Source organism: Lagopus muta, chromosome 5 (genome assembly GCF_023343835.1).
Source record: "Lagopus muta isolate bLagMut1 chromosome 5, bLagMut1 primary, whole genome shotgun sequence".
Lineage (NCBI taxonomy): Eukaryota > Metazoa > Chordata > Aves > Galliformes > Phasianidae > Lagopus > Lagopus muta.
The window spans coordinates 9,446,387-9,469,629 of NC_064437.1; the positions used below are offsets into that span (position 1 = coordinate 9,446,387).

General features: G+C 48.5%; 1 protein-coding gene across 3 annotated transcripts in view; it reads right to left on the minus strand.

Annotated features, from left to right (window-relative positions):
* Positions 1-23,243, minus strand: part of RNF220 (ring finger protein 220) — a 162,568-nt gene that overhangs the window by 133,634 nt on the left and 5,691 nt on the right. For all 3 annotated transcript variants that reach the window (XM_048944356.1, XM_048944358.1, XM_048944357.1), the window contains one exon: positions 22,042-22,770. In XM_048944356.1, coding sequence (XP_048800313.1) covers positions 22,042-22,666 — 625 coding nt within the window. In that variant the 5' untranslated portion in view covers positions 22,667-22,770. Of the gene's footprint in view, positions 1-22,041; positions 22,771-23,243 lie in introns of those variants that run through there.

Consider the following 23,243-nt stretch of genomic DNA (forward strand, 5'->3'; position numbering starts at 1 on the left):
TTTGGAACACGTCACACTTCTCATTCAAAACTTAGGGTTGCCAGTTCTGTTTTCTGTAAAACAGGGGGTGTCCTGCTCTACGGGAACTGGGAATTGGGGTGGATAATCTAGAATTAAGGATTTCTATCAAATATGGAAAATAATTGCATGAAACCATTTTTTCTCCTTTCCATGAGCTGATCATCCCAGTCAGGAGAAGAGAGCAGCGTTTGATTTTTAATATTGGAGGTGTGCATGCAAACAACCTGCCTTTGGAGAATAGCTCTTGGAAGTGCACAACCGCATTTTTCTTAAACAAGCCTACTCAAAACAAAGGAGAATGAGCTCTTCTGCAGCTGAATGGGGAGCCAAGGGTAGTAGCACACAAAAGAGAAGGGCCATCTGCACCATCCCATGCAGCCAAGGTTCTGGTATGGATTAGCCCCGGTGTCGGGCTGATGTGGGATGTGGCTTTGCCATGGGCAGGAAGGCAAGGAGATGGCAAGGTGATGTCAAACTGCAGCACACTGAGTTCTTCTCGCCCAGACCTCCCCCTGGACAAGGCTGACCATTATGAGGTCACACCATGCTAGGAAGGGGGTGTCAATGGTGTGAGCTGGCTGATGGGAATCATTCCATCATGGTGCCATAATATCTCCAATCTCATGGCACCAACCATGGTGTTTGGCCAACTGAGACTTCCCAAAGGCTGCTCCAAAGTCTGCTCCCTCCTTGGGAACACCAGAACCTGGCTATGCAGTGTGAGGGTACCGGGCATCCCACGTTACAGCACAGGGCAGGCGGCAGCTGGTCCCCGTGGGATCTGCTCCATTTCACCTCTCAGAAAAGGGGAGAAGGGGTGGGGAGGGAGGGAGGAGGCGGATTTCTAGGCATGGGTGGGTCCATTCTTCACCAGCTTACGCAAGTCAAAGCTGCCACCGAGGGGGGGACGGGTGGCCGGGGACACACGGGGACGCACCATTCAGCTTCACACCCAGCACTTCAGATGGATGTGCCCCTCTCGGAGCTCCTGAGAAAGCAACATCCCATCGCTCCCCCATGTCGGCGTGCTCTCCCAGTGCTGAGATGACACTTTATTTTGGCTGACTAGCCCCGAAGCCAAACCGATGTCATTAAAACCACCATCCCCTCCCCAGCGCCCATCCACCAGGCTCAGCTGAAATGTAAACCTCCCCTCCTTTCCCCGCAACAAAAGCCAAAGGCTTTCAAAGCCAAACCTGATTGAAATTCAAAAACTTTTCAGCCCCTCTCCCTCCTCCCCACCTTGAAAAGAGAGTGTATAAAACAGGGAGACAAAGGCCTCCCCCCGCCCACCCCCTGCATTGTCTGCTGGAGGCTGCGACAAGGGGCACCAGCCCTACGGGGGCCCTGCTCCCCCTGGGCCGGGGGACATCCGCACGCCAAAACACTCCCGCACGCACCAAAACTAAAACACTCCCAGCCTTTGTGCCGCTCACAAAGAAGGGCCCAGAGAGGATGGAGCAAGGGCTCGTGATTTACTCACCTGCCTCTCCGAGAGCCCCCTGCCCTGAATTTCTATGCAAGCCAGCTTGTGGGTGATCTCTAACCCCTCCCACCCTGCAGAGCTCCCAGCTGCCTTTCCTTGGAGGGGACATGTCAGGGTCCTCCGGCTGTGGTGAGCCCCTTTCCGTGCAAACAGACCCTCTCTGGCTCAATAGTTGCCAATTCCCTCTTAAAGCCATGCCTGGTCCTTGCATTCCTCTGGCAGGAAGGAGATTGGTGAAGCACTGGAACAGGTTGCCCAGAGATGGATTCCCCATCCATGGAGATGTTCACGGTCAGACTGAATTGTGACCTGAACATCTGATGGAGCCGTAGGTGTTCCTGTTCATTGCAGGGGAGTTGGACTAGATGGCCTTTAAGAGTCCCTTCCAACTCAGACTATTCTATGATCCTATGTATTGTCCACGAGTCCTTCTCATGTTCTGTAGGCAGATACCTCCACCCATCCCTTCCAGCCAAGGCAGCATTTCTCAAAGGCAATGATGCTCTTGTTGGGCTTCAAGGCCTCATGCTGTTGATAAACATGGGCTATCCCTGAAGGTCCCCATGTGTCTAGCAGGGCAACTGCTGTTATGGAATAAGGAAAAAATTCCAACTCACCATGGGGACAAATCTTTCCTCCCAGTCCGTCAGCAGGCTCTGGTAAGGGAGATATTAGGAAGGGGAGATGGTAAAGCAAAGGAGTCCTGATCCTTGCAGCAAGTAATGAACCAGCACCGTGACCCCATGGTCCCAAAGCAACACTAAGTGCTCTGTGGTGTTCTGTGGTGATATGACTGCAAAACACAGTCGCATCCCTCAGCAATGACATACTCTAATCCAGAGTGAGCCCAGCCTGACTGAGTTTTAATTTTAGTAAATTACAAGGGGGAAGAGGCTTATTCTGTGAACTGTTACTCCTGTTTGTTTGGGATTTTATTTGGAAGTAGGACACTTCATCACAGCTCTGGAAATAAAATCTACTCAGGATTGGAGAACTGTAGAGATCAGTGCAGGGAAAGAGAGGTTAGAAGACAATTCAGGCAGACCGAGAACGTGTGGTTAATCCAAATTCGGGTAAAATAATGTATCTTTAAAATCCTTTAATTATTCCAAAACTGTGTTAAACTCAGGAAAAGCTGTCCAAGGGCTTCTGCACTGCATGCTACTCCTCCCTTTAGCCTTCAAAATGTGCTGGTCTCATCCCAATACTTGGATGTCAGCATCACTGACATCCATGACAACTCTATAGACTCTTGCATGAGGGCTAAAAACAGTGGCCATCCAATGTGTGCAAGCAATGCAAGAGGCACCAGCTCCATGACCCCACTGCTACCACCATTACTGCCACACGTTGGGCTTGCCCCTAGCCTAGCAGTCACTTTCACACTGAAAATCTGCCCCCAGAACAGGCACCACCTGGCAGCACCAGTACCAATTTGGGTTGGTGTGGCAATGGGAGAGGATCCCATGTACACACTGGGATCTCATTGGGCACCAGTAGCTCATTCGCTGCCTGCGACTTTAGAAAGTTACTTCTGAGACAGTGAATCAAACTTTCAAAAACAGCTCAGTGTCTCATTAGTCCAGCGTCACGGTGTTTATAAGTTAGATGTCCATCCAGAGAGGATTACGATGCTTTTATAAATCTCCTTTAATAGCTTAAGTTAAAAATAAACTGGCCAATCTATCAATCAGCCTTATTCATTCACCCCAGCCATTGTGGGAAGGAAAAAAGCAGCATACGCAAAAGAGAGGCAAGTGGGCTGAGAAGAGGCAGCTGAACGTATTGATCAGATTTCAACAAAAAAAAATTGGGAGAGAAAACAAGACACACGTCATTTGGTTTAATGCAGCCCATACAAACAGCTCCAAAAGGCCACAGCTGCCGGGCTGCAGTTCTGCTGAAGTCAGTGACTTTGCCCAAAGCAGAGCCCCGCAGAGCACCGGCAGCGATCGCTGTTGACGCCAATTCGGAATTACTCTAAAAGAAAAACTAAAACTGAAGTCAAAATATTAAATAATCCAGGAGAAACGCCTGCAACCCACAGCGTCTGGCATACGTGGAATTTTGGCTGAATTTATCTTTTTTAACGCCCTCTTTGCCACCCTCCAGCCTGTTGCACTGGGGCAAGGTGAAGAGGCAGCGTTGGGCCGATGGGAACGAATCTCTGCTTTTGTTCTCTGCTAATTGCCGTTGGCCGCTCGCTGCCTTATCTGCTATTGCTCCCAGGAGGGGAGGGCTGGGGCAGGTTCAAAGAAAAAGAGAAAGGAAAAAAAAAGAAAGGAAGAAAGAGAGAAAGAAAGAAAGAAAAGGAATGTTCTTTCTTTTATTTTTTTTTCTTTTTTTTCTTTTTTTTTTTCCAGGCAGGAATATGAAGGAAAAGAAAGAACACAGAGAGTGAAAGCGAACAGAAAATAAATAAATGACCCGAGGCTGCTTGGAAGCCCCTCTTCCTCTCCTATCAGCTTTTACAGGGGGCAATACATTTTATTCATTGCCAGGTCTGACTTATCGCAGCCTTGTTTTTAATGAGGTATAATAAGGGGAACATTTTGTAACAACACGGTTCCTCTATTTTATCCGACAAACAGCTGTGTCATGGCCGTCGCTGGGAGAATGAATCATATCTCCCTGCCTGCATATGCTAACTCCCATGTAATTACCCTTGCATCTTAAATAAAGCAGGCCCTAAACCTGTCGCTCAGATTACAAGCAAACGGTGCAGACCTCGTAACTGGGGCCTCTATCATTACAATTAATTTATCACAGGAGCGGCTGAGATTAGAGACTGGAATTAAAACGCAGAGCATGGAGGGTGCCACCAAACTGACAGCGAGAGAGGGAGAGGAGCTAATTCCTTAACTGGAGCAGTGCTGCAAGATTGGGGTTTTTTCCTGAAGTTATCCACCTGGCCATTCCAGTGAGGCTCCAGCAGGGCATTTTGCTCCCGGAAACATCGGGAAGTAGAAAGCAAAGGGAACTTTGCCCTGTGTTAAGCCCATTCAATAAACACCAGTGTACAAAGAGCCCAGCCTAGCGACGTGTGCCCAGATATCTGTCTGCTGACGTCTTTATGGGTGACATGCATGCTGTGCTTGCACACGGATATGTCAGTGCACAACTGGGCATCTCCATTGCTGCCCAGAGCTGTTGATAACAAGGAAACACCACGCTTGTGGGGCAGGATCAGCTTGTGGCAGTAATGACAGTAGCAATGGGATCATACTGCCTGCTTTGCTTGCACACATTGGATGGCGACTATTTTAACTGTGGGAAGGTCAGTGCTGGGCACCTGCAAACACTTCCAAAGCATCTCTGCTTCAATACAGTGCCCTGTCCGGCAGGGCAGTCTGGGGCACCTCATTGAGCCCTGGGGCATTGCATGGGGCAGAAAAGCCTTTCTGCTCAACACGCCCAGCATGGTGTCTCCAGCAAAACCAGACCAGATGCTTCTGGGAGAGATCAAACGACAAAAGACAAAGGGAAGACACCACTGTAAACAGTCAGAGGGTGGCCTCAATTCAGGGGAAGTTTCCTCACAGAGCCTTGTTGCTGGCATATGCTCTGCTCTGTTGGCAGAAGGCATTTAGCAATGTTTTACAGGATTAAGCTCTAAAATTCCACTCTCCTGTATCAGTGGGACTGGAAAATGTTTTATTTATTTATTTATTTTTAATTTAAAAGTGCAGCTTTTTGCCTTTCCTTATTACCTGCTAGTGCATGCTTTCACAACATCCCTGCTAACTTCAGCGCTGAAAATGAAGAGATTTTTGGATTGAGACCCTATGCTTCCTATGGAGCAAGCCCACATCTCTGCACAACACCCATCTATGCAAAGCACTACCAGTCCTACCAGCATTTCCCAACGCATGAGCAAAGGGAAGCCGGAGCACTGCACATGGGGGGGCAGCCCCCAGCCTCCTCGGGAGCGCGGCAGCAAACATGCCTCTTTTCATTTTCTGCTCACAATTGGCAGCTTCCTCCACCCACCCAAACAGACCCCGCAATGTTTTTAAAATGCAGTCAGCAGCTGGAAACTAAGGCAACTTCTGTCTCCTATTGAAAGTCTCACAGCCTTCCCGGACCACCCTGGGTCATGTAAATTCAGCAGATTATCCATCCCTAACTCTCCTCATCTATCACCCGCCTCTGCTATCGATCTGCTCCTCCGAGCCAGCAGGGCTGGGGCTGCCTGGTGCTGAGCCCTGCAGACCTGGACCAATGCATATGCAAAGTTCAGCAGTGCTGAACTATCCTGCTCATCTACGCACCCACCGAGGGCGAGGTTTGGCATCACAAGACTTGGCCATTGTGTCCCAGTCAAAACCCAACCATAGGGCTCCAAAGAAATTTGGCCAGGCAGAGCTAAAAATTGCTTGCATCACAACACATGGAGTGCCCTTTACCAGAGCACTCGTAGAACCCTGGTCTGTCCCTCCATTTGCAGACGAAGGCCAAGAGGGTCCTATTGCATAGAACCACAGAATCATTTGAATTGGAAGGGACTCCTAAGGGTCTGATACAACACCCCTGCAATGAACAGAAACACCTACAGCTCCACCAGGTGCTCTGACCCCTGTCCAGACTGACCTTGGATGTCTCAAGGAATGGGGCAACCTGTTCCATTGTCTCACCACTTTATTGTAAAAAACTTTTTCTTTATACCGAATCTAAATCTCTCTTGATTTGAAACCATTTCCCCTTGTCCTGTCACAGCAGTGCTGAAGAATCTGACCACTTCTTTCTTTCAGCCCATCTCTAGATACTGAAAGGATTTCCCCATACCCTACTCAAGCTCATTGCCAATATCTCACAGAGCCTCACTTGGAGCTGGAACATTCCCCCTTTTCTGAATTCCTCTCTTGGTTTCAACCACGCAGCTGAAAAGCTCAACAGAACACAGCCCTCCATCTCAGATCAAAGCCCACAATGCCATGCCTTCTGCACTGTGGCTCTTTGTTTGCACTAAGTTTGCGCCGTGCTTGGTTTATAAATAAAACTGAAAGATGAACCAGGAGTTCTTGCGGTGCATTCCTCCTGCAACGCCGCAAACACCAGCGCACAGAGCTCTGCTGCAGCCCCGTTCCCCAGTGGGGTGCTAACTGCTAGGGCTGGAGATAACCATCGGAATGGGAATACTGGAAACGATTTCACTGCTGATCTTTCGGCAAATGCATATACCTGTGATGCTTAGTCATAATCTCAAACTGCTCGCTGCACGTCCCATAGAGATGACAAAAACCTTGCATGTCGGCCCAGCTGCCAAAACCTCCCACTTCCCCCCGCTTCCACAATACAGCTGAGTATTGTTAATATGAAAATCTTTTCCCTATTGATCACTCAAAATATGAGGGCGACAAAAATGCATTGAATTTAACATAAAAATAAACAACTCATGGCTGCTGTATTGACTGTGTTATTCATATTATGTTTAATTCATTCCCCTTTCGTGCAGCAGCTGCAGATTCTCACCGGCTGTGTCAGCCCAAACTCAGGTTGGTGAAGGGTTCCCACACAAACCCTGAGCAATGCCATTGTGTTAATGGAGGTGCATGGTGCTGGAATCCATAGCAACTTGTGGTGATGTTTCCTTTTGGACACAACTGTTATTATGGGACAGAACTTGGTGTCGTGTCCTGAAAGAATGAAACCAATCCAGCTTTGTGGCATAGTGGGGGGGTTTGGGGTGAATGGATGAACGGAGTGGTCTTTTCCAACCTTAATGATTCCATGACTCTATGATTATATTCTATGACACCAGAAGGGCACACACCAAGACATCTTTCTCCCTGAGAGCCAAAAAAACCGAAAGAACCCACCACCATGCAAAGCTGAGGTCCATGCAACCCCAGTTAGATACCACGGACATCATGATATGATGGGTTCTGTTAACTCCTGTAGGATCCCTAACCTCGCCAGTCACCTGGAGGACACAAAAGCTCTTCAGCGTCTCTAGTTCTTCCCCAGGCACTGAAGCATCAGAGCCTCAAGGAAGGAAGGAAGGACAGGTTTTAAATGGCAGCACAGGGTCACACCAAGCACTGCTAAAACCAAATCAAGCCAGGCAGCCCCATACATTGTAAGAATTAAGGGCACGATTCCCCCTTTCTAACGATGCTTTTACAGAAACCGTTCCACTGTAAAACTTTATGATATGAATCTTTACAGCTGCCAGCAGAGCACATGTTCACTGCCTTAAATTATAACGTAATCTCAGCAGAATTTGTGCTTTCCAGAGCTCTGCTGACGGGGCGAGAGGTGAGTGGCAGAGCCTGTGCCGCAAGCTCTGGAGTCACCAGGTGTCTGCAGCACTGGTCCCCACACAGCACCTGGCAGCAGATGGAGGAAGAGCAGAGAAGGAAAAAGTCTGTGGAGTTCTTATGTTTGGTGAGTGAATCGGGAGCATTTTTCTCAATTCCTTCTCATCTCCAGTGACACGACAGAAGAAACCAGCCAATCAATACAACAGTAAAATTCCTAACCCAGGTAACCTTTAAACACTAAACAATGTCAGACTAAAACAAAACAAACTACACGAAATCCCTGTTAGGCACGAAAACAGCCCCAGGTCAACTGGACTGCAAAGACAGAGCTGAGCACTCTGTCTAAACCCTGGTGTACTGCTGGCACCTGGGTCCCCATGCACAGTTGGCTTTGTGTGCCCTGTGCGAGTGACCCCGTGTTCCTACACACCCCGTGTCACTTCTTCCTCTTTCTTCTAGGTGGGGAGCTGCTTTCTCTCTTTTTCCAGTTGACCATTCAAGATCAGGATGGATGAAGCACCTGATGGAGCTGTAGGTGTCCCTGCTTATTGCAGGGGAGTTGGACTAGATGACCTTTAAGGATCCCATTCAACTCAAACGATTCTATGATTCTTAGTTTTTTTCTAGAGGATGGGGACACAGAGCTCCTGTGGCAGGGTAAGGGATGGCTCTCTGGGAGCTGTGCTCTGAGCTCCAGACTCCCACGTGGAACTGCCAACACTTTGCACCTCACCTTTGACAGAGCCCTGTCCGACTGAGCGCTTCCTTTTAATGCTTGCTGCTCTGGGTCTTTCAGGCTGCAGTCCAGTAACTTTCCTCCTTTAAAGGAAGGTGAAGGTGATTTTGTTTCCTGACTTTTGAAGAGCTTTTCCTCTTCTTTCTTTGATCTGTGCAGTGAATTTGATCTCCCAGAAGTGCAGGATGAGTGTGTCTCCTTATGGCCTGGATCCGGACCATCAGGATTTGATTCATTAATTCATTTATTTTTATTTGGCTCTCCTGTTGGGTAAGCTGAATATGGCGCTCCATACAGGATATTAGGTCTGAATGTCCATGAGCTCTTGAGCAATCCCCACTCTTGGGTCACTGCTGAAGCAGTGGGTTAGGAATGGTGCTTGCAGCCCTGCCTATGGTTGGAATGAATCATTGTGAGCCAACTGATGGCTGCACCAAACTTCAGAGCAAAACACGTGTAGTGAAGCACTGACACAGGTTGCCCGGAGAGGTGCTAGTTGCCCCATCCCCAGAAACATCCAAGATTAAGCTGGACCAGGCTCTGAGCAGGCAACAGAGCTGTGGATGTCCCTGTTCACTGCAGGGCAGTTGGACGAGCTGGCCTTTAAGGGTCACTTCCAACTCAAATGATTCTGTTTTTATGGGTGTCACTGAAGTTTTCATGCATGCTGAGTTATCATCCAGCAATCCCATAGCAGAATCCTGTTCTAGCTCCACGCATACAAGTTAGGCAACTGGTTCCAAGCTGCCTGCTGACCAGCACCAAAGCTGGGATGGGAAGAGGAGCCCTCGCTCCCAGCCCCGGCACAGACAGCACTTCTGTATATTCAATAAATAACCGGGGTATTTACTCAAATGAATGACTCTGAGCCTGTTCCAAGGAGTTAATTTAGTGCTAACTGACTGGATGGAAATGAAAAGGTCTCATCTTACATTAAGAATGATCACCTGACAGTTTTACTGAATATATTATGACAGGATTTATAAGGCCGTATAATTTTAGGGTATATTTGGAAGATTATTATCTTGATTTAAATAAACACCATCTCAAGAAAATCAACACCGAGTCAGGAGATTTTGCAGAAGAATGAAGGGAAGAAGTGTGCCTAAGTCGCTGTGCTTTGTGCCACTATATTATCTGCACATAGGACCCAGCCTTCCTCAGCCTCCCAAGGTCCCGAATCCCCTTCCATCTAATTCTGTGTCTCTAAGTGTAATTGTATACAAGAAAACCACTCTCCAGACTTGTTCTGTTTTACAGACTGCCTGATGGGATTATCTCTCCTGTCATTTTGAAGCTTGTAGAAGCGTGCGACTTACACCACTCAAGCTAAATCACACTCAAGGCACTTTGTCTGTCTAAATTGTTTGGAGGACCAAGCCATTTATCGGCAGGCCGCGTTATTTATTCCATAAAAATAAAGAAATAAATAAAAATTATGAATTAAACCTAAGTAGTTGTAATGAGGACATTGCAGTCAAGTAGCAATATCCTGTGGAGCAGATAAGTGTCAAGTAGGAATGATCATAAATATGCTGAAAATGGTACTGTCTGGCCTCAGACCACAGAAAGAAAAGGCAACTTGTCTGGTCAGGCACGATGTTCCCAGGATGTAACGTGTAACTGGTTATTGCAGTGATGACAGGCAGCCTGGATGTGGCTGAGACAGGTAGATCGATTATTCCTGTAGCAGTAACCTTGGGGCAATATTTGTCTGTCATAACCCCAAAGCAGATCAACTAACATTTAGGGGCTAATCGGATACCCAGTCCAAGTAGCACACATTCTTCCATTTATTTACTTCCACGGCCGCTGGATCAGATCTTTTGGGACTGCAAAATATCAGACAAGCTCCTGTAGCCACTGGAAGAGCTATTGGCGTGCAAGGAGCACATCTGGGCACACTGAGCTGCAGGAACACACCAAGAAGCAGCTCAGGGGCAGGGAACCCTCATGTCTCCGTGGCACAAGTGTTCCCTGGGATGTCTCAGTCCCATGGCACGAGATCAGTTGGATGAGGCCAATGTCTACTGGGCTCCTCCTTGCACACCCAACGCTGGAGTTGGCCTTCTGGCCTTTATTCTGCATGGAAGTAGGTGTTGAATGAAAAAGACTCATCATGGAGGGGATGGAGCACTTTAAAGCACTGAACGTCCACTTATTCCTGAGCGAAGATGGATACCTCGAGAGGTTCTCCTCCCCAGTAAATAATTCATAAAAAACAAACAAGCCTGGGTCTGTTTGAATTAGAACAAAATATTTCTTTAGAAAAGTGAAGTGATGAAGCGCAGGAGGAGCTGGAGATGACAGCTGGTGTCTGCAGCTCCCAATGAGTCACCTTCACTCCTCGCGGCCCCTTTTTTTTAACCCTTCGAGATTCCCAGGAATGATTTGTCACCGGGTTATTAGCATTTCTCCCTCGCTATCGACAGCTTGTCTTTCCTCCTTCTCACCGGTGAGTGATTTCTTCACACGCTCGCCAAATATAGCCAAATCACCATGGTAAACGTATCGACAGAATCATATTAACAGCTGCTGAGCATTTACAGGGCTGTAAGTTATACAAAAAAAGAAAGAAGGAAAACACACATGGAAATAAACCAACTCTGATCAGCGGTGACAAGCATTTATTTAGGGCTCACTCGATGGAAATATTTTTTATGCCTTAATTGCCTGTTACAGGCTCCTTCAGAGGTCTGCCATTGGACAAATTCCTTTAACACAGATCAGCCTTTTTGGTACACCCACAGCACTAACACTGAGGGAATGGGTGTGAGGAAGAGGATGCTCACATAGGTTACAACCCATCTCAGGAAAGCAGGACGTGGATACAACGGTGGAGGAGCAGCACTCTAAGCTGCAGCACACCTGGGCAGCAGGGTTGTGCTCACACCCATGCCCTCATGCCATGCATTGTCACCTTCAGTCAATGGCTGTGACCATCCGTGGTCACAGGACACACGTCAAACCAGCACTGGCATCATTTCTAAATATGTGATTTGGGCATCTAGCAGGATGCAGGATTTGCAAGGTCTTCTGTGCCACTCTACTATTGAGAAGCAATACCGGAGGACAGCACATTAATGGACAGGGAGATCAGGTGTGATGTCTCGATTAGAACAGTGCAGTAGAAATGCCAAGTCATGGCCTGAAATGGTGATTGAGCACCTGGTGGAAAGGCAGGGCCAAATCAGGGGAGCCCAGGTGCATGCAATGTACCTGAGTGACTGGGAGGGTTGGAGCCAGGGTCCACTCCTTCCTTCCCAGACCTCATTTAAGCATTGGCAGTGGAGGCAATGGTACTTTACTGGAGATCCCTGCCTATGTGAGGCATTCCAAAGTCTGTTCTGTCTGTTCTGTCTGTTCTGTCTGTTCTGTCTGTTCTGTCTGTTCTGTCTGTTCTGTCTGTTCTGTCTGTTCTGTCTGTTCTGTCTGTTCTGTCTGTTCTGTCTGTTCTGTCTGTTCTGTCTGTTCTGTCTGTTCTGTCTGTGGCTGCTGCATTTGAGCCCATCTATATTTACAAAGCCAGAGATTTTGCTACCCTGCTATTATTGCTGTACTTTCCATCACATTATAGTGTTACACACAGCAAAGGCAGCAAGATGGAGAGGTGGAATGGGCATCATCCAAAACATGGAGAGAAGTGCAAGTCCCCACGGAATGTGTTTATTCCAATCTCAGTTCCTTTCTTTTTTTTTTTTAATCAAATAAGGGGTTTGGGTCTAAGTTGCTTCTGCTGCTCCCACTTAGAATCATAGAAGCATTGAGATTTAAAAAGACCACTAAGATCATTGAGTCCAACCAGCAACCCATCATCATTATGCCCACTAAACCCATGCCACTTCTGGCTCTGTATGGAAAAATGAAGAACATACTACAAACTGAAGCCATGCACAAAGTTAGTGCAAAGCCTTTCTTTAACTTTCTTTAAGAATCAGATGAAAAATGTGCTTTAGTTCTTTCCAACTATCTTTTTCATTCAGCTCACGCCTGTCCTTTCCTTCCCCAAATTCATCAAAAAACAACACACAGAAAAGCACCCATCCTTGACATAGGACAAGGGGAAATGGTTCCAAACTGAAAGAGGAGAGATTTAGATTGGATATAAGGAAGTTTTTTTTACAATAAAATGGTGAGATGCTGGAACAGGTTGCTCAGAGAGGTGGTGAATGCTCTGCCTCTGCAGACATTCAAGGTCAGACTGAATGGGGCTTTAAGCACCTGATAGGGATTTAGATGTCCCTGTTCATTGGAGGTGGACTAGACAGCGTTTAAAGGTCTCTTCCTACTCAATTATGATTCCATGATCTCTCCAAGCTTTATCTCTCTCAAGCCCTCTTTTCCAGCACCTCGAACACTGCCAATCCTCGCTCTGCACTCTTGTGTCTTCTGGGAACAGGACCCACGAGGGCTGAAGAACTTGTATGGTCACATCATCCACCCTGGTCACCTTGAGCATCATCTAGCCTCCAGGAAAGGAAACACCAGCTCACCTAACCCTCAAAACATCACAGCCCTGCCTCATCTGTGTCACGGGGAGCAGGAAAAAGAGACGAAATGTTATCACCAGGAGAAATCTCCATCAGTTTCTACCAGTAGAGCAGCAGTGGCCTGTGGGTCCCTCCACGTCAGTGTGGTACCCGGGTGTGCTCGGAGCAGCTCGCTAAGGGTGTGCATGGTGAAAACTGTTCGGGCAAAGCCGCATTCTTCATGTAGGAGAGCTCCCTCTAGGTTAAACACGCCGGTATTTCAGAAGGCATCGCTCATTTTGGAGCTCTCGCTCTGCCCCGGTGCCTGTAGCTCCAGTTGTGGCACCGCGGGGATTGCACTCGTGTCCCCACACGTTACCCTGAAGCTGCACCGAGGCAGGAGTCCGTGTGCATTTCCCTCAGCCAAAGCCCCGCTCTCACCCTGCCTGCAAACACATCTGAATTACTACCCTACGCTCCGATGAGCAGCAGAGTTAAGCAAAGGCTCTTAAACTCTCAGAATGAGAAAAATCAGATGGAAAAGACTTAATGCCAAAAAATGCAGGGCTGTTCCCTGCAGCGCAGTCCCGGGAGCTTCGAGCAAACTGGTTCTAAACATTGAAGTCTTTAATGCAGCTTCCTGTTTTGTTGTTATTTCACCTAGGCTGGTATTTACTCATAAATAGGCAGCTTGCTGTATGCAGAACAGCAGGTAGCTCCATTTACAGCTGTATATAACCGGCTGCGGTATTCAGCGCCCGCGCTCTGCTATGCAGCGTAATGCTCACAATAAAACACATACCGTATTTGCAACTGTGTCCACACTGCTATTCTGCTACGTGATGCACATTAAGAAACAAGCCCAGAATTCAGAGAAGAATTTACCATTTACACACACACACAAAGATGCATTGGGATTTTCAGCATAACACAGTATCACTTTTAAATCTTGTCTGCTACCTCGGTCTCGCTGATTTTTTCTCTCTGTAACCATAAATTTATAACTTGTATATGGATTTTTTTAAGCGTAACACGCTTTGCAAGTGTGTGTATATAAAAGTTTACTATATATAAGAATTGTCAGGATGACTCAGCCCAAGGTCACAGAATTGCTGAATGGGTTGGGTTGAAGGGACCTTAACACCCATCCATTCCAAACCCTGTCCCCCACCAGGTCAGGCTGCCCAGGGCCCCATCCAGTCTGGCCTTGGGCACCTCCTGCAGCCCCTCCAGGCACCAAAGCAGGCACAGTGAGGCAGCTGGCTGCAACCCAGTGAGGGAACGGGGACCCTGAGCTGCGTCTTTCACATCTGGTTAAGTGCTGCTGATCCCTCCGACGAGCTGCCTAATGATTACAACACTTCTGCTGAGAAATTAACGTGCTCGGCTGGCTGCGCTGGGGCAGGAAGGGTCGGAAAGCAGCTGTTGGGATGCAGACAGCGATGGGAAGTCAGGCCAACAGCCCCGAGATGCTCTGCTCACCTCTCCGTGCTCAGCCCTCATTTCAGTGGTTTGACACAATCTTATTGCAATGCTTTATTTCTGAAGATCCCTATAGGTCCTGTAGGTGCAATGCATCGTTCATATATACTTCTCCCTGCACAACCTCCTCTGAAAGGGCCTTAGAAAGGAAACAACTCTGGTTTGGGGTAAGTGAGGGTCTCCTGAGTGTGCACTGGCTTTAATCTCGCTCTGCACAAAAAGCCGGGCTTATTTCCCAAGAGGTGTCCAAGCACACCCAAAGAACTCGGCACAAGCAACAGCCCGCTGGGTGCCTTTTACCCTCAGGCATTTGATGAAATTAATGACACAAAAGTAAGTATAAAGGCTAAGACAAATAGAACTGGCAGCAACTTGAACCTTTGGCCTGCCCTTTGAAAGGCTCTGGCAAGTCTCAAATCTTCTTGATCTGCTCACTAAAGGGATGACTGTCCCACAATTATTTTCCGAGCGTTTGTTGGCAAGTCGTAGGAGGAAAAAGTCATTTCGCTGGGGCTGTTAGTACAAAAGCTCAGCTCCAGCCAGGGCCCTGGACTCCACTTCAAATTATAATATTTTAAGTACCTGAAAATAAATATTTTGTCAGCTGCTGGGAATTAAGAAGTAGCTTCGACCTTTCAGAGAGGGGAACCCTGCAGAGAGCGGCGAGCCTCAGAGAGCTCACAGCAAAACACGAGTTGCCCAAAGCACCCGACCTGCCTCTCACACATCCCCACTGCCCACTGGGCTGATGTGCCAGCTGATACCAGCCCAATGGCAGCAGCACTGCTCATGCTCCAGGACCCACACACTGCAAATCTCTGGCAGCAGGGCTCTAAGAGTTAAACCCTTCTCCCTTCCCCCCCAATCTCTCTGCCTTTGGCCTTTAGATCAGCCCTAGTTGCCAATGAGGACTCATCGAAACACCACGAGGCTGGGCCCGTCAGGAAGGAAACCAGCGCGTCCAGAGTTTTGTTGTTCTAAAGACTTTTTTTTTTTTATTTTAATTTTATTTTACTGCTCAGGAAGGAAGCCAGAGCCTGTGCTTCGACTCCAAGAATGTCGATTACTCATCCTTCCCTGCATTATTTCTTTTATCTCTCACTTTTATCTACCTTACTCCAAATTTTCCCCGTTTCTTTCTCTGCTGCTCCTAGCCACTGTTTTCAGCTGTTCACCCAAATTTCATGAGAAAGACAGCTATATGTCTGGCAAAAGTTTATTCAGAACGAATGCCAGGGATGTGTTTATTGAACAAGACTGCATCCCTCCAGTGCTGGTGCAGCAACACAGGCAGCTCTGAGCACCTCTGAGATGGGAATGCCACCACCTTCAGTGCACAGGAACGTGGCAGCCCTTGCATTCATGTTGTCCATGAGGAATGGCTCTGTTGTCCAAGGTCAATAGAGCCCAAGCTGAAGTGCCCAGGCAGCCCTTCCCTTTTCCTTCTCCGTGGGGCACGGAGAAGGAGGCACGGCTGTGCCCTTTGCGTTCCATATCCCAACATCAAGCAACAGAAGTAAAACAATCTGCATATGAACAGCTTGCAGCACATTTCCTCAGCTGCAAACAGTGTGGCTCTGGGACCACCCGAACATCACTGAGCCACCTGAGTACACAGTGACGCCTGCAAGTGCCTTCTAACAGCCCCCTCCTGCCCTCCCCGCCTGCAGAGCCCATCGCACCACACTGGGACTTCCCTTGCCTCTTTGCCCAGGTGCAGCTCCATCCGGACACAGCGGCCCCGATGGTGTTCACTGACACCATGACCTTCTCCAGCCCCACAGGGCACCCCCCACTCCTGGGAAGATGGTGTGCCCCTGCGGTGCTCCTGAAGAGAGGACCCAAAAGGAAGCATTTCCCCAGTTTAAGGCCCTTTCTTCCTTGAAATACAGCATAAACCAAGGCTTGATCCAGGCTGCGCCCTGCACAGCTCCCCAGGCAGCACAACATCTCAGGCACATCCAAGTGAGACCAGCTCACAGCCCTTCTCCCCACCCTGCCTTGCTCTGACACCATCTCCCTCTCTTTCCACAGTCAAGGCGTTTTCATTTTTAAGAGGGAACATAATGAGACAGTGGGAACAGTGCTTCTGGCGGATGGAGACAGAGATCTGCACGCTCTCACTGCTCCATTTTTCCAGTATATTCCAGTCCTGATCCAACTGCCATCACACTTATTTCAGTTTTGGGCCAAATGAGGACAGAAATAACTTGTAGCCCCTTTATATTTCACACTCCCTCTGCAGAGCTTGATGATGTTTAACTCCTGGTGTGCGGACTGCTTGCGTCCTGCTGTGCCTCACCCCAGACTTCCAGCATGCTCCCCACTTCATGCTGGTCCCAGTGCTCAGCCCTTTACAGACCCAACTTCTCCTTCATCTTCAAGCCAAAAAAATAAAAGAGAGCAGTGGTCAAACTGCTTCCTTAAGAGAAGTGCTCAGGGGGAAAGCAGCCATCCTGGCTGAGGGCTGTACTGGAGGCTCACCTCCAATCGATGGTTGGTAGCGGGAAGTGAAACTGGTTTGCAAGAACCCAACAAGGAAGTGGGTTCTGTGCAGGGCACTTGAGGCCCCTTGGCAGTGATGCTGCACCCTGCTCACCTGCTGTCCACATTTTCCCAAGCCATCCACATTGCCAACTGTGACACTGGGACAAGATGCCCTCCAGCCCACGAGAGACTTCCAGACACCAGGATGGCATTCAGCTCAGTGAGCCCCTGCCCTGAGCCCAGAGGAGGAACTGGGACTCCAGCACTCTGCAGAGCCTCTCCTAAAGCCCTAGGGGGAAGCTCCCCATAATATTTCTCATACTGGAAGCAAGGCCAGAGGAGAAGGCAGAGCTGTGTTTTGGTGCAGAGCCTTCTGTATGCCTTCCCAGTGTCAGAGCAGGCTGCCTGGGATGAGGGATTGCTATCCTATGTTCCCTTATAGTGAGGGATGCTACAGGACAGACAGTCGCACATACTAAATGGCTTTGCAAGTTGCTTCCTATAGGGAAACAACACGAAAATCAGATGAAAAGGTTGAGACTTCTAAAATTTAAACTATCTTAATTAGAAGCAAAGTGATTTTTCCTGAAAATCCCAACAGAGCGACGTGGGCTCACTGTGGCAGACCTGAGATGCACTTTTGGCCCTGCAAAAGGGCACAGGGCACACGCGGGTGTGCAGGACTGCACCAGCAAAATGCATCAAGGCTCTTGTGTTTTCTGAATTAAAAAATCCTGGGCTGTGTCACTCTGCCTGGAGCCAGTTACCCAGAATCCATGCTGCTGCGGGAAACAAGGACACGGATTCCAGCTCTTCCTCTTACAGGGATGCAGAGGCACGCAGCGCCTTCCTTTTCCCGCTGCAAACAGCTGTGCACCACGAGCCCAGCACTGACAAGGAAAAGTACAAAACACATTCTTCCCTAAAATAGCGGTGAGAAAGTAGACCTCAGCTCCAAGTTACCAGCTTTGCTTTCTGCTACACTTCAAGACGCCAGCAAGGGGCTGAAGGAGAAAGCAATGCTGGTGGCCAAAGGACGCTCAGTTTATCACTGCCACCATCTATGTTTTCCAAAGGAAAGACAAAAAACAAGATCACAGCCACAGATTTGCACCAAATGTCACTGTCAGTGTTCAATCAGAGCACTCTGACTCCAGGTTGGCTTCCAGGGAAGCTTCATGTGTGTAACCCAGTGCCACACCAGTCCCACCAACTGTTGGTCCCAGTTGTTTTGCATAGCCAAAAATTGTCCTCGAAAGTCCTCAAATCTGCTTTTTAATCCTGAAGAGCAAGGATGAAAAATGCCCCCCAGGTATACTGATGTGATTGAGGACCACAAACCACTGCATAGAGATTGTCACCATTCACTCGTAGCAGCCGCTTTCCTTGGAGTGCAGCATTAGCAGAAAACAACTTTGTCCCTGCTATGAATTTGCATTAGAAATCCATAATAAAAATAAAGCCTAATATTATACAAATGGATACGGTGCTCTATAGTGCTCCCAGTACAGATTAAGGTTAGGCAGATTTCGAATGACAGTTATTTACCTCTGTCTAACACCATGTATGCACAAATGGAATTTATTTTATAGCTGCAGATATTAAGCAGAGGAGGAGATGAGAGGAAATCTTAGAGTCTCACGTAAAATATAATTATGTCTGTTTTCTGCTCCTTGGAAGGCAAACAAAGAGGAGAGAATGGAACTGCTGCTAGCATTTAATGGGACTTGTCTAAATGATACCACACAGATAACAACTGCTGACAATTCCAAAGCACCTTCACGCTTGAGTTTTCTATGGGAACTCCAGAAAGACCTTGGTGGCCTTGGTGGGCCCAGGGCACCTGCATGAGGGGAATGTCTGCTTCCTTTAAAACCTATAAGCTGTCAGAGAAAGAGAAAAGCAATGACTAAATCCCGTGCTTGCTTCCTGCTGTGCATGCCCACTCCTCCAGCGTCTCCCAATTCCTCATGCAACCATCACAGCCCAACCAGGAAACTGCCGCTGCCTCCTGAATTTTGCAAGTTAGCAAGTGAAATAATAAAATAACGCTTTAACTGTCGGAGATCCTGGCTCAGAAAGTGCACTTTGGTCATTTCCTTTAATAACTGTAGTTTAGCAGTAATGATTTATAACAGTTCATAATATTCTACTAACTGTACTGTATTAATAATGCTCATACTTTGCCCTTCGCAGCTCCTTCTGTCAAAACCTATGGAGCAGCCGATGCCATCCCCGTGCTGCAGTGGGTCAGGATTTGGAGTTGGGATTTGGGGTCAGGATTTGAGGTCCCAGCAAGGCATGCCACCATAGAGCTCCCCTCCTGGAGCTGCGTGAGAGCCAACAGCAGCAGCTGAGACCGGAGGAGCAGGTTCTGATGGGATGGAAGCTGTGGCTGAGGGGTTGCAAATCTTTGACACACCAGCAGGTCATGGCAAATGCAAGATGAAGAGCAAGTGGGAGAAAGCAACGGGAAGGCTGCAGGCTTCTGCCCATCACCTCGTGGAAAGGTGACGTGGTGGTGGCTTCATGCAGAAGGCCATGGGGATGGGTTTTATTAGGAGCAAAAAGGGTCTTTTTATTGTGTTTTGTTTATGCTTTTTTTTTTTTTTTCTTCTGATTCTAAAACGGAGCTATAGATCTCTTTAGCAGAAAGAAACACACCATTAATTTCCACTCCTTCTAGGAATCTCGGCTGTCGTGGGTTTATTAAAGGAAACCCATAAAATACGTCTCTCGGTGTCTTTAACACATGCTTTACAAGAAGCCCCCAAACTCTAACAAACGGCATCGCGTTTCTCAGAAGCACCCAGCAGAAGGGCCCCATCCAGCACACAGTGAGGCCGCTGCTCCCTGGGAAGTCTCTGCTTTTGTGCATCATTTGGGTGCCCTCAGTGCCTGCATTTCACAGCACTGTGCTTGAGCAGACCAACCTCAGGCTGGTTTGCTGAATGATGAGGAACACCACCTCACCTCCGTGCACTCAGAGCATCCCATGGACACGAGCTCTGGTCCACTGCTGCTGCATGAGTTCTCACTTCAATACAAGTATATCACACAGGGTCAGGTGTCAGTGGTTGTGACAAATCCCAAATCATTTCACTGAATTCAGCATATGGGTGAAAACAGGATGAAGATCTGCTCCCTCAATGCACAGGACTAAAGAGACCCACTTCATCATTCCAAGATGGAAATGCCTAGCTTTGGATTCTCGTTGTGTTTCAAAGTATCTCAAGCATGAAGTTATTTTTCAGGAATATTAAAACATTGCAATAAATTCATTTTTTTAAAAATCGCCGTTTAGGCTATGAAGAAAAATAAACATTTTAATGAGCTATCCAAAAAAGGTTCCTATGCAGTGCTACAGAAGACTCTGCAGTGCAACCATAGTAGCTCACCACCCATGTAACACAAATGCTTTCAGGAATCTGAAAAATACAACCGAAAATTTGAGCTTGCAAACCTGAACAGCACCCACTGGACATGGCAAGGTGATGCTGGTTGAAGACAATGTTCAACAGTTGCCATCTCTGGTAGGAGCCCTATTGCATCTTGCACAGAAGCTTACAGTCTCCTACCTGCTCTGACACACGGCCGCATCACACAGGCACACCCAGATCCTCATGGCCCAACAAGCGGAGGCTACAATCCCTGGGTATACACTTAGAGAGCAAGGCCAACCACACGCACGTGTAAATGGCACTACAGCAAACACTCCCATCCCGCGTATTGGGCGACAGATAAACCTGTGGTGCTAATGGAGCTGAGTTTCCATGGTGCAGCATCTATATGTGATGGAAATACGATACAGAGACAACAGACATGTTTAGTGTAAACTGCCCCAGTAGTTACGCAAGAATTTTAATGTTGGTGGAAGGTTGGGGATGTCGCCTTTGCTCTGCTCTGCCATGCAGCAGACATAAAACGTCCCCGTTGAGATCCCACCTGCCTTCCCCATGCAGAATAATGCACGGAACACAGAGCTTCTGCCTTCAGCAGGAATCACCCTGCGAACGCGAACATAAAAGACACACTGGCGGCATATTTCAAAAGCAAAGAGCGATGGATTTACAAGGCAGGTTGATTTTATGATGACTTTTATTGAAAAGGTACGCGGGGTTTAGGCAGATGCCTTTTAGCGGCGGTAAGTTAGCGCGGTGCCTAATGCAAGGAGACAGGCTGGGGAAGCTGCACCGACAGGGGAGGCAGAGCCACAACGTCTCTATTACCTCCTCGGCATCATAAAGGGGAGAGGAAAAATCGTGCCTGAAAGGGAGAGGGGGAAGCAGGGCAGCAGAGTTTCATCACAAAAAATATAGTAATCATAACAACAACAGAAAAAAGAATTGTTTTCTAGGAAGAAAATTCAGCAGAACAAAGGAGCGTACGCATAGCAGCAAACTCACTGCTTCTTAGAGGCAAACTGACCATAACTCAGTGCTTCTTTTGGGGTACCTGCCTTGCTCAAAGCCCTGGAGCCCATCCCTGGAACATTGTCCCTGTGCTAGCAGGGAATGATGAGGGGTGACTGGGGAGCTACAGCCATAGAGCTTCACCTTCCAAGCCACCAATGTGGGAAACACACACAACCTATTTGCGATGCAGTTTTTTGATCTGAAAGAACAGACTTGGGTTTATGCTTTGAAGAGGGATCTTGGTGACCATGAATATGCTCAGTGTCCCCACCTGAGGCACAAACCCTGGGGGTGATGCATTTGCTACAAGAACAGTATGTGTAAAGAAAAGATCGGGATAAAAACCCCAAAGCTCGAGGTGCATATCCTACAAGCTCTGGGGAAGTCTCCAGATGAAGCCTTGCTCACACCTACTGATGTATAACACCCATATCACTCCTCTGGGGCTCAGACACTTTTTTGCACATAACAACAGGTCAGCATTGCCTGAAAGGCAGGTTTCCTTCCAGAGCACCTCCCCTTGCAACCTGTCACTGTCCATTTATAAGAAACGTGGCAATGCTGCGGGGCGGCAGGGAGCAAAGGCTGCTCGTCCCCTCCTTCAGCACAAGGACAGCCACCTGCTGGGTATCTCAACCGCGCACAACGAGAGGAACGCCAACAAGCCAACGGAGGTACTTACATCTGTCACTTCGATCTTCAGGACTGGACGATGTCTCCCGGTCTGAAATGAGGCCCGACACCGCAAAGATCTTCTTCCCCGTCTCGTCAACTTTGAGCGAGCCAGGGGAGCTGGAGGGGAGCTGGGTGCCAAACTCGTACTCCTTCCCGTCGGCATCCGAGAAGCGCAGGTGGGGCGAGTCGGTGTCATGGCAGTTCTTCAGGCGCTTGGCCGGCGTGAAGGCCGACTGGTAGCTCTCCCGGTCCTCACTGGAGGCGAAGGGGCGGAAGGCCCCGACCCCGCTGTGATTCAGCATGCTGATCGGGGTACAGTCCAGGTTGGGGGGTGCAAACTGGGGGTGGAGGTGAAGCAAAGAGGGAGGAAAGTCACGGTTGGCGAAGGCGCCCGGCACACCGCCTTGCCGGTGGTACATGGAGGCGAAGGTGTAGGAGCCATTGGTAAAGGGGATGTGCACGTCCTTGTCTGCTGAGACTGGGACCCCGAAAGGCCTCGGCTGTTGGCACGGGATGGAGGCGTCGCGGCTGGCTTCGGCGGTGGAGGCGAGGACCATCAGCGCCGGGGAGGCCAGCGGGTTGGGGAGGTAGGGTGAGTTCTCCATCTTGAAGGCGGCCCGGTGTAAGTCCATCGGAGTGTCTTTCCTCAGCGGGATCGTGTGCGGAACGACCTTCCCTGGAGGGAAAGCAAAGCGAGGGCTGGAAAACCTACTGGAGCGTCATCACCCTCCGGACGCTGCAAGGAAACAGAAGAGAGAAGATTACGTGTTAGGTGTGGGTCCCACCACTCCGCTCGCTCAAGGAAATCAATAGAGAACTTCACACGCTGCTGGGAGCAGCTCTGGCCTTCCAGGTTAAGGGTGCCATCCAGCGCAGGCAGATGAAAGGCAAAGCAGGGAGAGCAGCACGCAGATTTAATCACCCGCTAATAAACAAGCTTCGGTTTGAAATTAGGATGGTAACTCCAAATGATAATTGGAATTTGATACGGGAAAAGTGGCATGTACATCTAATTGCATCCACTCCAGAATGCCCACACATACACACAGCCCTCATTTGCTTGTGTGCGTGTGTAACTATATAGCAGTACTTATTGTGCACCGTTACCCGTGTCACCACAAGCCGTGTTAATGCCGTACCCACTGCCATACCCAGCAGCTGTGTGTCTTCCCTCACTCTGACAGCATACACTGCAGGTCATACTCGCAC